This window comes from Dermochelys coriacea, chromosome 2 (genome assembly GCF_009764565.3).
Source record: "Dermochelys coriacea isolate rDerCor1 chromosome 2, rDerCor1.pri.v4, whole genome shotgun sequence".
NCBI lineage: Eukaryota > Metazoa > Chordata > Testudines > Dermochelyidae > Dermochelys > Dermochelys coriacea.
This window is the reverse complement of record NC_050069.1, coordinates 1,695,734-1,712,972: the sequence shown is the minus strand read 5'-3', so window position 1 is coordinate 1,712,972 and position 17,239 is coordinate 1,695,734. Positions and strand designations below refer to the sequence as shown.

At 58.7% G+C, this 17,239-nt stretch overlaps 1 protein-coding gene across 1 annotated transcript in view; it reads left to right on the top strand.

The window, feature by feature from the left end:
* The window catches only part of OPLAH (5-oxoprolinase, ATP-hydrolysing), a 35,284-nt gene extending 19,312 nt beyond the window's left edge, over nt 1–15,972 (top strand). The window contains exons 16-26 of the mRNA XM_038393430.2: nt 6,637–6,797; nt 6,935–7,036; nt 7,413–7,587; nt 8,011–8,195; nt 8,394–8,540; nt 8,997–9,131; nt 10,076–10,225; nt 14,055–14,212; nt 14,610–14,770; nt 14,996–15,093; nt 15,528–15,972. Coding sequence (XP_038249358.1) covers nt 6,637–6,797; nt 6,935–7,036; nt 7,413–7,587; nt 8,011–8,195; nt 8,394–8,540; nt 8,997–9,131; nt 10,076–10,225; nt 14,055–14,212; nt 14,610–14,770; nt 14,996–15,093; nt 15,528–15,680 — 1,625 coding nt within the window. The 3' untranslated portion in view covers nt 15,681–15,972. The remainder of the gene's footprint in view (nt 1–6,636; nt 6,798–6,934; nt 7,037–7,412; nt 7,588–8,010; nt 8,196–8,393; nt 8,541–8,996; nt 9,132–10,075; nt 10,226–14,054; nt 14,213–14,609; nt 14,771–14,995; nt 15,094–15,527) is intronic.
* Nucleotides 15,973–17,239: the final 1,267 nt, after the last annotated feature.

Sequence of the window (17,239 nt, the reverse complement as noted above, 5' to 3'; positions counted from 1 at the left end):
CCCGCTGCCGATCTGGGGTTCTGTCCGCCGGCTCCTGCCAGCCAGGGTCCCAGCTGCCGGCCCTGCTTAGCCCACAGCCGGTCTGGGATCCCGGCCCTGCCCACATAGAGTGGGTACCTCCCTTCTCCCTGGTTCTAGCCCATTGTCTTCCTCTCTCTCTGCACTGAGCTGAGGGTGGGAGTGCACTGAGCTCAGGGCTGGGGGGTGAAGGAGCAGGCTGGGGGTTGGAGTGTAGGGTCTGGCCAGGAGCTAGAATGATGGAGGGGGCTCAGGGTTGGGGCAGGAGGTTTGGGTGTGGAGCGCTTACCTGGGCAGCTCCCATTTGGTGCGAGGGATGAGGGTGGGAATGTGGGGAGGTGGGGTGGTGGTGCAGGTGTGAGGGGTGGGGGTGGGATGTGGGGGGTGGAAGAGCCAGGACATGGGGTGTTGGAGTCAGGGCTGGGTATGTGTGGGGGGTGCAGGAGTCAGGGCAGGGGGCTGGGGGTGTGTGCGGAGGGTGCAGGGGTCAGGGCAGAGGGCTGGGTGTGTGTGAGGGGGGTGCAGGGGTCAGGGCAGAGGGCTTGGGGTGTGGGCCGGGGTCATGGGGGTGCACCCAGCCCCTTGCCCTGAACGGCTCATGGCACGGGGCTGGAGGGGATATGCCGATTCCACCCCCTTCCCCAAGGCCCAGTCCCCACCTCTTCTCTGCCTCCTCCCCAGAGAAGTGAGCGCAGCTGCAGCTAGGCTTCCTGATCTGCGGCAGGGAGGGAGCAGAGGAGGGGCAGGATCCAGCAGGCTGGGGGAAAGGCGGAGGAGGGGAGAGCTCGCCTGCCCTGCAGCAGCAGCCCACAGGACCAAGCATCTTCACCCTGCGGGGGGGCGGAGAAGAGCGGGCCGGGGCGGGCAGGATTTTTAATGGCTCGCTGCTGCCTACCGGGATCCCGGCCTGGGTTTGGCAGCGAGCTGAGCAGGGCCGGCGGCTGGGACCCGGCAGGCAGCAGCGTGCCATTAAAAATCGGCTTGCATGCCGTCTTTGGCACACGTGCCATAGGTTGCCGACCCCTGCCTTAGACGCTCCAGTTTCCCAGTATCATCACCAGCGCCATTTGTTATGGGGACAAATGGTTATGAAAACTAATACCCCAGTAAAAGAAAAAAGGTTCTCTTGATCCCAAAGGACCAAGCCCCAGACCCAGGTCAATATACAAATCAGATCTTACCCACAAATCACGCTGTTGCCAATCCTTTAGAATCTAAAATGTAAAGGTTTATTCATAGAAGGAAAAAGATACAGATGAGAGCCATTGCCCACATGACAGGTTTCAGAGTAGCAGCCGTGTTAGTCTGTATTCACAAAAAGAAAAGGAGGACTTCTGGCACCTTAGAGACTAACACATTTATTAGAGCATAAGTTTTCGTGAGCTACAGCTCACTTCATTGGATGCATTTGGTGGAAAAAACAGAGGGGAGATTGATATACACACACAGAGAACATGAAACAATGGGCTTATCATACACACTGTAAGGAGAAAAAAGAAAAGGAGTACTTGTGGCACCTTAGAGACTAACAAATTTATTAGAGCATAAGCTTTCGTGAGCTACAGCTCAAAAGCTTATGCTCTAATAAATTTGTTAGTCTCTAAGGTGCCACAAGTCCTCCTTTTCTTTTTGTGAATACAGACTAACACGGCTGCTACTCTGAAAACTGTAAGGAGAGTGATCACTTAAGATAAGCCATCACCAGCAGCGGGGGGGGGGGGGGGGGAGGAAAACCTTTCATGGTGACAAGCAAGGTAGGCTATTTCCAGCAGTTAACAAGAATATCTGAGGCCAGTCCTTGCTTACAGACAGCCCCCCAGTCTGAAGCAAATACTCACCAGCAACCACACACCACACAACAGAACCACTAACCCAGGAACCTATCCTTGCAACAAAGCCCGTTGCCAACTCTGTCCACATATCTATTCAGGGGACACCATCATAGGGCCTAATCACATCAGCCACACTATCAGAGGCTCGTTCATCTGCGCATCTACCAATGTGATATATGCCATCATGTGCCAGCAATGCCCCTCTGCCATGTACATTGGCCAAACTGGACAGTCTCTACGCAAAAGAATAAATGGACACAAATCAGACGTCAAGAATTATAACATTCAAAAACCAGTCAGAGAACACTTCAATCTCTTTGGTCACTCAATTACAGATCTAAAAGTGGCAATTCTTCAACAAAAAAAACTTAAAAAACAGACTTCAACAAGAGACTGCTGAATTGGAATTAATTTGCAAACTGTATACAATTAACTTAGGCTTGAATAGAAACTGGGAATGGATGAGTCATTACACAAAGTGAAAAGGAGTACTTGTGGCACCTTAGAGACTAACAAATTTATTACAGCATAAGCTTTCGTGAGCTACAGCTCACTTCATCGGATGCATTTGGTGGAAAAAACAGAGGAGAGATTTATATACACACACAGAGAACATGAAACAATGGGCTTATCATACACACTGTAAGGAGAGTGATCACTTAAGATAAGCCATCACCAGCAGCAGGGGGGGGAAGGAGGAAAACCTTTCATGGTGACAAGCAAGGTAGGCTAATTCCAGCAGTTAACAAGAATAGATATTCTATAGCTCACGAAAGCTTATGCTCTAATAAATTTGTTAGTCTCTAAGGTGCCACAAGTACTCCTTTTCTTTTTGCGAATACAGACTAACACGGCTGCTGCTCTGAAACCTGTCATTACATAAAGTAAAACTATTTCCCCATGTTATTTCTCCCCCCCCACCCCACCTCCCACTGTTCCTCAGATATTCTTGTTAACTGCTGGAAATAGCCTACCTTGCTTGTCACCATGAAAGGTTTTCCTCCTTTCCCCCCCCTGCTGCTGGTGATGGCTTATCTTAAGTGATCACTCTCCTTACAGTGTGTATGATAAACCCATTGTTTCATGTTCTCTGTGTGTGTGTGTATATAAATCTCTCCTCTGTTTTTTCCACCAAATGCTCCGATGAAGTGAGCTGTAGCTCACGAAAGCTTATGCTCTAATAAATTGGTTAGTCTCTAAGGTGCCACAAGTACTCCTTTTCTTATTGCCCACATACTATCTTGAACGTCTCCGGGAAGATTTCTTGTGTGGATTGGAGTCTCCCAAGGTCTCTTGTCAGTTAAGTGTTTCTTGATTGGGCTCTTAACTTGCAAATTCCTTTCAAGAAGCTGACCAAATGCTTTAGGAAGGCTTCTTGGAAACAAAACACATTGAGATACCAGTACAGAGCTAATATTCATAACTTTAACTACAGAAATGATGCCTGCATACAGACACCATAATCATGATCAGCAAACCATAACCTTTCCATAGACACCATATACGACAATCTTTGTACAATATTGCTGCAAATATATAACGGTGGTTGCAAAAATGATTTATATGGTCTCAGGTTATATCAATAACGTCGCAGTAACTCTTCGCAGTCTGCCTGGGACTTAACTATCTTGATTAATTTAATGTTATCTGCAAACTTTGCCACCTCACTGTTTACCCTTTTTCCGGACCAGTTATGAATATGTTGAACAGCACAGGTCCCAGTATAGATCCTTGGGGGACCCTGATATTTACCTCTCTCCTCTATGAAAACTGACCGTTTATTTCTACCCTTTGTTTCTTATCTTTTAATAGTTACTGATCGATGAGAGGACCTTTCCTCTTATCCCATGACAGCTTACTTTGCTTAAGAGCCTTTGGTGAGGGACCTTGTCAAAGGCTTTCTCAAAGTCCAAGTACGCTATGTCCACTGGATCCCCCTTATCCACATATTTGTTGACACCTCAAAGAATTCTAGTAGATTGGGGAGGCAGGATTTCCCTTTAAAAATGCCAGGTTGACGCTTCCCCAACAAATCGTGTTCATGTGTGTGTCTGATAATTCTGTTCTTTACCATAGTTTCAATCAATTTACCTGGTACTGAAGTCAGGCTTACTGGCCTGTAATTGCTGGAATCACCTCTGGAGCCTTTTTTAAAAAATGGGTGTCATATTAGCTACCCTCCAGTCATCTGGAACAGAAGCTGATTGAAATGATAGGTTACAGACCACAGTTAGTAGTTCTGCAATTTCACATTTAAGTTCCTTCAGAACTCTTGGGTGAATCCCATCTGGTCCTGGTGATTTATTACTGTTTAGTTTATCAGTTTGTTCCAAAACCTCCTCTTATGACACCTCAATCTGGGACAGTTCCTCAGATTTGTCACCTAAAAAGACTGACTCAGGTTTGGGAATCTCCCTCACATCCTCAGCCATGAAGACCGATGCAAAGAATTCATGTAGCTTCTCTGCAATGGCCTTATCATCCTTGGGTGCTCCTTTAGCATCTCGATCATCCAGTGGCCCCACTGGTTGTTTGGCAGGCTTCCTGCCTCTTGATGTACTTAGAGAAATGTTGCTGTTAGTTTTTGTGTCTTCAAATTCTTTTTTGGCCTGCCTAATCATACTTCTGCACACAACTTACCACAATTTATGCTCCTCTCTGTTTTCCTCAGCAGGAAATTTTAAAAGCTGTCATTTTGTCTCTACCCACCTCTTTTACTCTCTGGTTTAGCCATGGTGGCATTTCTTTGGTCCCCTTACTTCTTTTTGTTTTCTCCTGTGGGGTATACATGTAGTTTGAGCCTCTATTATGGTGTTTGTAAAAAATATCCATGATGCTTGCAGGCATTTCACTTGTGTGACTGGTTAAAGCACACTCCAAGTCCCTGCTGGTTAGCCCAGAGCCAGGCTGAGCTGCCGTGAGTTCCATGTTCAGGCTGTCTCTCGCTCAGGCCTGGTCGACACCAGAAAATTAGGTCGGTTTAAAAACGTTAGTCAGGTGTGTGAAAAATCCCTCCCCCTGCATGGCGTAATTAAGACAGCCCGTGTAGACAGCGCTAGATCGATGGAAGAATTCTTCTGTCGACCCAGCTGCCGTCTCTCAGGGAGGTGGATTAGCTACGCCAAGCGAAGAACCCCTCCCGGGGGTAGGTGGTGTCTACACTGACATGCTAGAGCAGCACGGCTCATGCTTTAAGTGTAGACAAGCTCTCAGTCTGATCTCCTTGGGCAGTTCCCAGGTGAGAGCCCCGACTCCCTCCAGCAGCCTACTCCCCCCCCTTCTCCCCTGACCTGTGTCCTCCAGCTGGGGGGTCTTTGCTCAGCCTCCCTGCAGAGTGGTGGGGAAACCCCTCTCCCCCTAGGCCTTGAGTGCCAGGTGTCAATGTCCTGTTGCAGGCTTTGCCATTGTTCACTGCTTTGGGGTCGGCTGGACCAGTCCTTTCCAGTGACCCCTCCCGGCTCAGACAGCTGGGCACCATTCCTACCCCGGCCTCAGCACGCCCTGAGAGCACATGGGAGGTGAGGAGTCACTCCCGGTCCCGGTCCAGGTGCCAGCCAGCCCACAAGTCAGGAGCTGGGCTGTGACTCCCAGGGCTGGAATATAAGCCCCACGGGAGGAGCAGCAGCTCAATCTGCTCAGCATGACTCCAGGGCTTGGAACTCTCTCCTGCCCGACAGTGACAACAGAGCCCCCCAGCCTTAGCCTGCTCCAGCCCTGCCCTTGGGCCCAGGCCCACCCTGTTCCCAGCCCTGCTCCAGCCCTGCTCTCACACCCAGCCCAGTCCGATGCCTGAGTCTGGCTCCGGCCACTAGGCCTCCCCAGCCCAATCACCATTTCAGACAAAACAGCCCTTTTCTCCCCTCCCCCATGACGGTTGCCATATAGAGGAAACTGAGCCACATTTAGGCTTCATAAAAATACTACAGAAAATCCCCACGTTCAGTGCTCTCAGCTGGGCCCATCCCACAAGCCAGGGGGACTGGGCAGGGCAGGGCAGGGCAGTGCTTGGATGGGAGACTTCCCAGGATGCCAGAAGCTGCCGGGACCAGCATGTGGGCCCAGTAGGGGACACGGTCCCCTTGCAGTTGGGGCTGACCCCAGTGCAGCGCTAGGGGGCGCTACGCGGCTGGAAGTGTTGCTAGGGTCTCTGGCACACGTACCCCAGAGTTGGGGTGTTAACCCCACTGACCTGGCCCCATTCTAATCAGGTGGAGCTCCTTCTGCCTCTCCAAATTCCCCCTGGCACTTCAGCTGGAGCACAGACTCTCCTTCACAACCTGTCCCAAGCTGCTGAAGAGCCCTGCTGTCTGGCTGTTACCCAGCCCTTCTGTGCCCCACCCCAGAGGCAGCAGCCTTTCACACAGCATCTTTTAAACAAACTGTCACCCAAGGGCCGCCCCAGTTCAGTCAGGGGGCGTGGGGCTCCAAGAGGCATGTAGGACAGGGAGGAGAAGCGTTTGTGGCTGAGGTTTGGGAGGAGCTGCCGGGTCCATGATACAGAGGCCTAGAGGCAATGTAGCTGCGGTGAAGAAGGCTCTTGCACAGAGAGTGTGTGGCACTGAGGCAAAGTGCAGACAGGTTGGTGCTGGGGAAGTGGGGGAGAGACGGACCCGTGACGCCAGCTGGAGCCAAGGATGGAGGGGGACTCTGCCCGGTCTGCTGAGCTGCCTAGGTTCTGGGAAGGGGAGTTGCATGGCTGGGGGGGAGGGTGCCCTTGGGGCTGGGGGTTCCTATGGAACGGCTCCCTCCTCGGGGTTGGTAGCATTCGCTTCATCTCGCCCTGCAGAGCAGATGGGCCGGATCCTGCAGAGAACGGCCATTTCCACCAATATCAAAGAGCGGCTTGACTTCTCGTGCGCCCTCTTTGGGCCGGACGGGGGGCTGGTGTCCAATGCTCCCCACATCCCGGTGCACCTGGGGGCCATGCAGGAGACCGTCCAGTTCCAGGTAAGTGCAACCCCGGCACACCTCTTTGGCATTCCCCTGCGCCCTTGCTCTGTGCTTTGTGGGCAGGGCCTGCGGCTCCCCCGGGGCTAGCCAGCCCCCTGGGCCGCCCCTGAGCACCGCTCTTGGTGCCGTTTCAGATCCGGAACCTCGGGGCTGACCTGAACGAGGGTGACGTGATCCTCAGCAACCACCCATGTGCAGGGGGCAGCCACCTCCCAGACCTGACTGTCATCACACCCGTGAGTACCACCAGCAGGGCGCAGGCAAGGGGCAGCTGGTGCCTCTGGGCTGCAGCTCCCCATGTCAGATCCAGCCAGAAGCCATTCTTTGGGGGGCAGCCCTGGGGCCCATGTGTGACATGAGTTTATGGGTCTCAGCCCATTCCTGAGCAGGCAATTGTCCCCACCCCAGAGATGCCAAGCACCCAGGGCACTGTGGCCTCAGCGGAGAGGGCAGAGGCCAAGCAGGGCTGTCAGGCTGGTGACTCAGGGCAGCGGGTAGGCCAAAGGCAGGGGCAGCGGGTCGAGGTTGCCCCACACCGTGCAGTGCCCTGCCCTGAGCCCCTGCAGGGCACGTGGGTCCCTGGCCCCGATTCCAGCTGCTCTCCCCTCCCAGGTGTTCTGGCCAGGGGTGCCAAGGCCCGTGTTCTTCGTAGCCAGCCGCGGGCATCATGCGGACATTGGGGGCATCACGCCCGGCTCCATGCCCCCGCACTCCAAGGCGCTGCAGGAGGAAGGAGCCGTCTTCGTCTCCTTTAAGCTGGTGAAGGATGGAGTCTTCCAGGAGGAGGGTGAGTCTGCTGGGGCCAGGATGGGGGCTCCATGAATGAGCTAGGGGGAGCAGCTAAGCAGTCTTGGGCTAGATCCGCATGTGGATGGGAGACCCCCGAAGAGATCCCTACGCTCTGGCCCCAGGGGAGCCATCCTCCTGACTCTGGCATGAGCTCCCCTGCTGCGCCAGCCGGGTGAGTGGGCTCGGTCTCTGAGCCCTGCGGGGGGCGCAGGATTTGTTCATTGGGTGTTTGCCTCCCCCAGTGCCCCAGGCTGGGGATTGGGGAGATCTTGCCCCCCCCCGATCGCACTGTCCTGCCCCGTCAGGACCCTGGGAGCCCGTGTGCCCCGGGGTCATGAATATCCCAGCATGCAGTGCAGCCCGTGGTGCATGCTGGCCCCATCTCCACGGACCCGCTCACACCTGCCCTTCTTCTCAGCAGCTGTGAGCGAGGCCCTGATGGCTCCCGGACACATCCCAGGCTGCAGTGGCACCCGCAAGCTCCAGGACAACCTGTCGGACCTGCGGGCGCAGGTGGCGGCCAATCAGAAGGGGATCCAGCTGGTGAGCGAGCTGATTGGCCTGTACGGGCTGGAGGTGGTGCAGGCCTACATGGCCCACATCCAGGTAAGCGGGGAGGGGCAGGGCCGCCGGAGAGGGGCCTGGCCTGGCCTGGCCTGGGGTCCTGGGGCTGGTGTGCCCGATCTCTGTGCAAAGCAGCAGGACCCCGGGCTCCCCTGCCCTCCACATCCTGTTCCCAGCTGTGCCCGGCCCTAGGGCAGCCCACCCCCCCGCCTCACTGCCCTGCTCTGCCCCGCCCCACAGGCTAATGCAGAGGTGGCGGTGCGGGACATGCTGAAGGACTTCGCTGCTCGCTGTGGGGGGGCAACACACCCCATAGTGGTGCAGGCGCAGGATCACATGGACGACGGCTCCCCCATCCGGTTGAAGGTGGAGGTGGACCCACAGGAGGTGAGCCAGGCCCCTCTGCTGCGGGCCAGGGCTGATGTCGGGGGATCTGCATGGGAGGAACTTGGGGTGGGGTAGCAGGAGGATGAGAGGGTTGGGGGGATCCAGCTGGCGGGAGGAGAATTAACCCAAAGGTGGGGGACCCAGTGGCAGAGGTAAACTCCCATCTGATGGGTGAGCAGGAATGGGGCTGGAGGTGACTCCAGGGGGGGTGAATCTGTGGGGGAGGAGCTATGATGTTGGGGCAACTCTGATGGGGGAGGTGGGTGCTGGGGTGACCCAGAATGGGGGTAGAGGGGCTGGAATGAAGGGGGGCCAGGCTTCTGGGCTGACCCCAGAGTGGGGGGAGTGGGTGCTGGGCTGACCCAGGTTGGAGTGCCGGGGGGCCAGACTGCTGGGCTGACCCCTATCTGGGGGGCGGGGTGCCTGGAGCCCCGTTCTGAGCCTGGCTCTCCACAGGGCAGTGCTGTGTTTGATTTCTCCGGCTCTGGCCCCGAGGTGCATGGGAACTGCAACGCGCCCCGCGCCATCACCCTCTCGGCACTGATCTACTGCCTGCGCTGTATGGTGGCCCAGGACATCCCGCTCAACCAGGTGGGACCCCAGGAGGGGTCTGCAGGGCAGAACGGAGAGTGTTGGGGGGCATGTGCAGGAGCAGGGGGGAGCCAGGGCATCTGCTTGTTCCACCCGCTGGGGCCCTCCCCCCAGTCTGTGCCTCCATGCCAGGGATCCCAAGGACCTGACACACAGAAGAGTGCAGCGGTCCCTAGCCTGAGTGCAAAGCGGATACCCATGGCGGCCTCAGGCCCCCGCATGCACTGCTCCTCCTTGAATGAGATGGGGTGCCGCAGGATAGGGTACAGCAGGGCTGGGAGCTGTGGTCTCTGGGTGGCACCAGGCCTGGGGCTGGCACATGGTGCGCTGCGAGCTGCGGTGTCTGGGTGTTGCCAGGGCTGGGGCTGGCACAGGGCGTGCTGCGAGCTGCGGTGTCTGGGTGGTGCCGGGGCTGGGGCTGGCGCACGGTGCGCTGGGAGCTGCAGTGTCTGGGTGGGGTCAGGGCTGGGGCTGGCACACAGCACTCTGGGAGCTGCGTTCTCTGGGTGTTGCCTGTGCCGGGGCTGGGGCTGGCACAGGGTGCGCTGGGAGCTGCGGTCTCTGGGTATTGCCGGGGCTGGGGCTGGCACACGGTGCGCTGGGAGCTGCGGTGTCTCGGTGGTGCCGGGGCTGGGGCTGGCACAGGGCGTGCTGGGAGCTGCGGTGTCTGGGTGGTGCCGGGGCTGGGGCTGGCACAGGGCGTGCTGGGAGCTGCGGTGTCTCGGTGGTGCCGGGGCTGGGGCTGGCACAGGGCGTGCTGGGAGCTGCGGTGTCTGGGTGGTGCCGGGGCTGGGGCTGGCACAGGGCGCGCTGGGAGTTGTAGGCCCTCTCTGTGCCCCCTGCAGCTGTGCACTTGCCTGGAGCGGTGGGTTCAGCCCCAGCTCGGCGGAGGGCAGAGGGGTGGGGGTGCTCAGGGCAGCCTGACGCCCTCTCTCCCATGGCAGGGCTGTCTGGCCCCGGTGCAGGTTCTCATTCCCAAGGGCTCCATCCTGGACCCGTCCCCGGAGGCTGCCGTGGTGGGGGGCAACGTGCTGACCTCACAGAGGTTGGTGGACGTGATCTTCAGGGCCTTTGGGGTCTGCGCCGCCTCCCAGGTGAGAGCTTGGGGGGGCAGCACGCCCTGTGTGGGGCTTGAGAGGGGCGGCTGTGGAGCTGGGCCCTGCGGCTCTCCCTGGCTGGGGCTAGGACAGGGGCACGGAAGCAGTGGGGTATGGCGATTCCTCCAGCCTGTGGGCGTCGGGCACGGGCAGTTTGGCAGCTGTGCCCAGCCGAGGGGAGTTCCTTGTTGAACAGCCCAGGCAGCTGGAGGCATCCTGCAGGATGGGGCTGGGTATCCCTTGGGCTGGGCTCGCCCTCCTCCAACTGACCTGGCTGGGGCTGGGCCAGGGCCTAGTACGTGGCTGGGACTGCCTCTCCTCTGGACCGGGACCCCAAGGCAGGGGGCTGGCTGGCACAAGATGTGACGGAGCAGGGAGTGGGGAGGATTGACCTGGGGATGTCGCAGGGGAGTTTTACTGAGACAGTCTTGTCACGGAGTCCCCAGGCGATACTCTGGAGCTGCTCCCTACAAAGCTAGGCAGGACTCTGGGGGAGTCTCCTGTCTGGGAGCAGCCTGTCTGCAGGACACACAGCTCCCCCGGCTCCCCCTTCCTGGGTCTGACCTCGGAGCATCCAGCATCCTCTGCCCCACCGTTTGCTTCCCACAGCCAGTCCGCCCAGCTGGGGTCCTGGGGCAGCCAGAGGGTCCCGCACCCCAACTCCGCAGTCAGACGTGACTCTCAGCCAACCAGTAAAAGAGAAGGTTTATTAGACGACTGGAACACAGTCTAACACAGAGCTTGTAGGTACAGAGAACAGGACCCCTCAGTCAGGTCCATCTTGGGGGGCAGGGAGGACAGAGCCCCATCTGGGCCTCTCTCCATTTCCCCAGCCAGCTCCAAACTGAAACTCTCCAGCCCCTCCTCTGGCCTTTCTCCCTTTCCCAGGCCAGGAGGCCACCTGATCTCTCTGTTCTCCAACACCTTTAGTTGGCACCTTTGCAGGGAAGGGGCCCAGACCATCAGTTGCCAGGAGACAGGGTGTCGACCATTCTCTGTGCAGACACCATCCCACTGGCCCTCTCGGGCTCTGCAACAATCACACCCCCTTATCCCCCCACCTAGATACTTAAGAACTGCATAGGGGAAACTGAGGCACCCACAAAGTATTCAGAGAAAACATTAAGAATATTCCCACTTCGTCACATCTCTCCCCCCTTCGAGACCGAACTGAGTCAGCTCACTTTAGCCAGTAACCCATGGATGCCCCAGCATCTCTCCCATTCCTTGGTGGGAGTTGCACCAGGCCCTTCCAATTTCACGCCCTCCCTTAGGTCGGGTGTGCTTGATGGCACTCGCATGCCGCATGTGGGAAGGTTTATGCGGCCCGTGCCCTTTTGCCACCCCAATACCCCTGGGGTTCAAACTGGGATCGGGTCTTCTCCCAACGCTTCAGTTTGGAGGGCTGCAATTCAGGCTCTTTTGCTTAAGAGCCCCCATCTTGACTGTGGCCAGCTCTGGGCTAGGGCAGCCGCTCCCCACCTTGTGGCCCGGGTATGACACCTCTGCCATCCCCACCTTGCACTTTCCAGCTTTTAACATCAGTCCTGCCTCCTTGGGGTGACCCAGCCCCCTCTTCACCTGGGACACGTGTTCCTCCCAGGTCTGGCTAGAGACACAGATATCATCAATGGACACCAGGGCCAAGTTCTCCATCCTGCTCAGTAGCTGATCCACCCGGTGCTGGGGGCTGGCCAACACCCCACCCCCCCCCCGAGGTTGAAAGGCAGGACCAGGAACTCAGAGAGCCCCAAAGGGCTGGTGAAGGCAGATTTCAACCTGGCATCTGGGTCCAAAGGCACCTGCCAGTCGCCCTTGGTGAGATCCATAGTAGAGAGGTAACGAGCCCTCCCAGCTTGTCTAGTATTTTACCGGCCTAGGCTTGGGGTAGGCATCGGGCATGGTGATGGCATTAAGCTTCCGATAGTCCCCACAAAACCTGATCGACCCGTCTTCCTTGGGGACCCACCCCACGGGTGAGGCCCATGGGCTGTTGCTCAAATAAATTTGTTAGTCTCTAAGGTGCCACAAGTACTCCTTTTCTTTTTTCCCCCAGACCAAGAAACAGGTCCAGGCCTTTATCGGGATGGCGGGGTACTACCGGGGTTTGTACCCCACTTTAGCTCCTCAGCTGCCCCCATCACTGAGCTGTGTAAGAAGGGGAAGCCAGACTAGGTGGTCAGGACCGAGCAGTGCCAGAGGCTCTAATCCAGGGCCCGGTAAATCTGGTAAACCCGGAGTTTGCCAAGGCCTTTTCAGTGTCACCGACACCTCAGACACAGGGCTGGGCACGGTGGTGATGCAAGCCGATGCTACAGGGGAGAGACACCCCATCGGGTACCGGAGCAAGCTGCTGCCCCGGGAGCAGAATTATGCGGCCATCGAGAAGAAATGCCTGGCGGTGGGGCAGGCCCTTGGAAAGCTGCAGCCGTATCTATTGGGTGGTGCTTTGCTCTGTACACTGACCCCTCTGCCCCAACGCGGCTGCATCCAATGAAAGGGCTGATGCCGAGTGGCTGGGAGAAGACCCAATCCCAGTTTGACCCTCGGGGGTTTTGGGGTGGCAAAAGGGCACGGGCTGCATAAACCTGCCCACATGCGGCATGCGAGAGCTATTGACGACCCCCAACCTAAGGGAGGGCGTGAAACTGGAAGGACCTGGTGCAACTCCCACTAAGGAATGGGAGAGATGCTGGGGCATCCATGGGAATGTTGGTGGCTTCGAACTTCCCCAGGTCACTGGCTAAAGTGACCCTGCTCAGTTCGGTCTCAAAGGGGGGAGAGATGTGACGAAGTGGGAATGTTCTTAATGTTTTCTCTGAATACTGTGTGGGTGCCTCAGTTTCCCCTATGCATTTCTTAAGTATCTAGGTGGTGGGATAAGGGTGTGTGAGTGTTGCAGAGCCCGAGAGGGCAGGTGTGATGGTGTCTGCACAGAGAATGGTCGACACCCTGTCTCCAGCGACTGGTGGCCTGGGCCCCTCCCCTGCAAAGGTGGCAACTAAAGGTGTTGGAGAACAGAGAGATCAGGTGGCCTCCTGGCCTGGGAAAGAGACAAAGGCCAGAGGAGGGGCTGGAGAGTTTCAGTTTGGAGCTGGCTGGAGAAATGGAGGGAAGGCCAGATGGGGCTCTGGCCTCCCTGCCCCCCAAGGAGGACCTGACTGAGGGGTCCTTTTGTCTGTACCTACAAGCTCTATGTTAGACTGTGTTCCTGTCGTCTAATAAACCTTCTGTTTTACTGGCTGGCTGAGAGTCACGTCTGACTGCGGAGTTGGGGGGCAGGACCCTCTGGCTTCCCCAGGACCCCACCTGGGCGGACTCGCTGTGGGAAGCGCACGGAGGGGCAGAGGATGGTGAATGCTCCAGGGTCAGACCCAGGAAGGGGGGAGCCGGGTGAGCTGTGTGTCCTACAGACAGGCTGCTCCCAGAGAGGAGACTCCCCAGAGTCCTGCCTGGCTTTATAGGGAGCAGCTCCAGAGCGTCGCCTGGGGATGCCGTGACAACGTGGACTGGGGAAACGGAGGGAACCCCAGGGCTGGGGTCTAAGCTCCCTGCTCCCCCAGATGGACCTGCCTGAGGGGGTCCTGTTCTCCGCACCTACAAGCTCTGTGTTAGACCATGTTCCTGTCGTCTAATAAACCTTCTGTGTTACTGGCTGGCTGAGAGCCACAGTGAACCGCAAGAAGTGGGGGGTGCTGGGCTCTGACTCCCTCAAACTCCATGACACAAGGCTGGTCATGCTGTCCCGTCTGGGTCCCTGGGGCCGGCTCTCCTGTCGGGATCCCCGGGGCTGGATCTCCCTCCATCTCTCATCCCCTCACTCCAGGGCTGCATGAACAACGTGACATTTGGGAACGAGCATGTGGGGTACTATGAGACAGTGGCGGGCGGCGTGGGGGCCGGGCCCCACTGGCATGGGCGCAGCGGGGTGCACACCCACATGACCAACACCCGCATCACTGACCCCGAGATCCTGGAGAAACGGTGGGTCTGGGACCCCATGGGGAGCACCCTGTCTTTGCAGGGCTCTTAGCTAGGGCCCTCCTTGAGGGACACGGGCAGGGAATCTGGGAGAAGGGCCTTGTGGGGGGGGAACTGGATGGAGTGGGGGGTCCCTTGGTGTGGGAGTGGCAGCAGCCAGGACACCCAAGACCTGTGGGGTAACCCCAGCTTTTTACGGGCCTCCACCGAGCTGATGGGCTCTCAGGGTTTAGTGTCCTCAGTCCCTGTAACCTCTGCTGGGGGGGCTGAGCCGGCTGTGGGTCCCAGGGTCTCCCTGCTCTCTGCTCGGGCAGTGGCAGTGTGCAGCAGGACGGGGTGGAGGGTGCCCTGCTGGGGGGGGGGTCGCTCATTTCCCCAGTGACGCTGCCTTTCTCCCCAGGTACCCAGTGATCCTGCGCTGCTTTGAGGTGTGCCAGGGCAGCGGGGGCAGCGGGCGGTTCCGGGGCGGGGACGGGGTGATCCGCGAGCTGCTCTTCCGCGAGGAGATGGTGCTGTCGGTGCTGAGCGAGCGCCGGGCCTTCCGCCCCTACGGCCTGCAAGGTGAGCACCCGCCGTGGTCCGGCCCCCCACCTGGCACCCCCTCCCTTCCTCTCCCCTCCCCTCCCCTTCACTGCCTGTCCCCACTGAACGGCCCAGATCCTCGTGCTATCCCCATTTGATCCTCCCTCTGACCCCCCAGTCAAACCCCCACACCCTCTTGTGGTGTCCCCCATCTGTCACCCCGAATTTGACCCTCCCTCTGACTCCCCTTTCTCTTCTGGGAAGGGGGGGACTCTGGCTCCCCCGGGCTGAACTTGCTGATCCGCAGAGATGGACGAACCATCAACCTGGGGGGGAAGACATCAGTGCGAGTGCTCCCCGGGGTAAGAGTCCAGCGCCCCGCTTGGCTGGGGGTGGGAGTGGGAGCTGGTTGGCATGGCTGTCCTGGGATGGGGTGGGGCCGGCTGGCACAGCTCTCCCAGTGTGGTGGGGGGGCGGGTTGGCTGGTTGGCATGGCTCTCCTGGTGGGGGGCAGGGCTGGCATGGCTGTCCTAGGGGTGGGGGGCGGCTGGTTGACCCGACTCTCCCGGTGCGGGGTGGGGTTGGCATGGCTGTCCCGGTGGGGGGTGGGTAGGAGGGGCTGGTTTACCCAGCTCTCCTGGTGCGGGGTGGGGTTGGCACAGCTGTGCTGTGGTGTGGCTGGTACTTTCCTTGGGTTGTCCTGGTCTGATTCCCCTCTCTGGGGCTCCTGTCTGGGCAGGGTCTGGGGACAGCCCCTTTCTCCTCTCACCGTCTCCCTCCCCTTCTCTCCCCGCAGGACGTCTTCCGCTTGCAGACCCCTGGCGGGGGTGGCTTTGGACTGGCTGCTGACACTGGGGACTCCCTGGAGCGGCGCCAGCCGCCTGACGCCAGGAGCTTCCTGGAACGTGGCAGCCTGTACGACTATCGCCTGGCACAGGAGACGGCGTGAGAGCCGGGGCTGGGGCGTGGGATGAGCCACCCCAGGGCTCTGGCCCCACGCCATGCGGGCTCCGAACAAGCAGCCGTGGCATGGCCCCCTCCCCCCTCCTGGCCTCCTTATGTGGGGAGCATCCTCTGTTGGGCCAGGATTCCTAGGTCCCAGTCAGCTGTGTCCTGCCTCGTTGTGTGACATTGCCTGAGTCCCTGCCCCTCTCTGCCCACTATGGGGCGAGCACTTGCAGGGATCATTCCTGGCCTTTGCAGACGGTTTGGGACTCGTGGGGCTGGAGGTGCAGTAGGGGGCCCGAGCCAGGGCCTGCGCTGGCTGGGGGCCATGGGAACTCCCCTCCACTTGTACTGGAGCTGAATCTCCCTGCTCTGTCAGCCCCACGGGGCCCCTGCTGCTCTTGGGGCACATCCCTGCCCCCTATGGAGGAGGGGGGTTAAGGGAGCTGCATGGGGAGAGCGAGAGCAGCATTTGCCCTCATGCAGCAGTTCGGGTTCTCTCCAGGAGAGGGCGGCATTTGCCCCATCACAGGGGTTGCTGGAGTCTGCTGCCCGCATGATGGAGCGAGAGGCACTGGCACTGGGCTCCTGCTTAACCCATCTCTGCTTTGCTCGGGAGCGATAGGCCTGGTGGGGGGCAGTTCCACCCGCCCACGCGCATGACCCCATCCAGGGCTCTGGCTCTTTCCGGCGCGGATGGAACCACAGCCAGTGGTCTCACTGATTTGGGTCCGGCCTGACCCTCAGGCAGGCACGTTCCCAGCTGGGCTGGGCTTCAGTAAGTCCAGCACTGAGGCTTTGGTGGGATCGGCCTCACTTGTGGGTGCTGGCTGAGCCCAGGCTGGACCCCTGCCAGGTCAAGCGGGTCTCCCTCAGCTGGCATGAGGGCGGCACAGAGCAGGCACGGCCTTGACCTCTGGCTGCAGCCTAAACCCTGGAGTCTTTGCTGCCTGCCCCAGCAGGTTCCCAGGCCTGGCACCATGTCTGGGCTCTCTTCTCTCCCTCTCTGCAGCAGCACCTCCCGTTGCACCCGCTGGACTCAGCATTGCAAAGGTTAACCATGGGCAGGGCAGAGCAGAGGGCGTGATGGTTTCCAGTGAGGCTATTACAGCTGAACTGGCAGGGGTGTGATCCCCATCCAGCGTGGGTGTGTCAGGCCACCTGTGCATCTAGATGGATGAGTGCCGGATGGAACGTTGCCAAGAAAAAGGACGGTTCTCCCGCTCTGCCCCCATGACCAGTCCCTTCTCCACCGCTGAACCCAGGCAAGGGGAGCAGCTCCGGCCCGGCCTTTCGGATGTGGAGAAGAATTGACACTGGGCATCGGACCTATGTCCATACCGTGGGGAACCAGGACACTGCGTCAAGCTGCCCCGCCAAGGTCTGATCTGCACCTGGCTCAGAGAAAGTAAAGCCCTAGACCTGATACGGGGGTGCGGGCTGGGCTGGTGCCCTTCCCTTTTCTCCAGCAGCCCGCACCAGTACTTGTCAACTTGGTGGTGCCCGACACCAGCCTAGAGGTGCTGGTGGACTTGGATGCCTCAGGCAGTTTCATGGATCCAG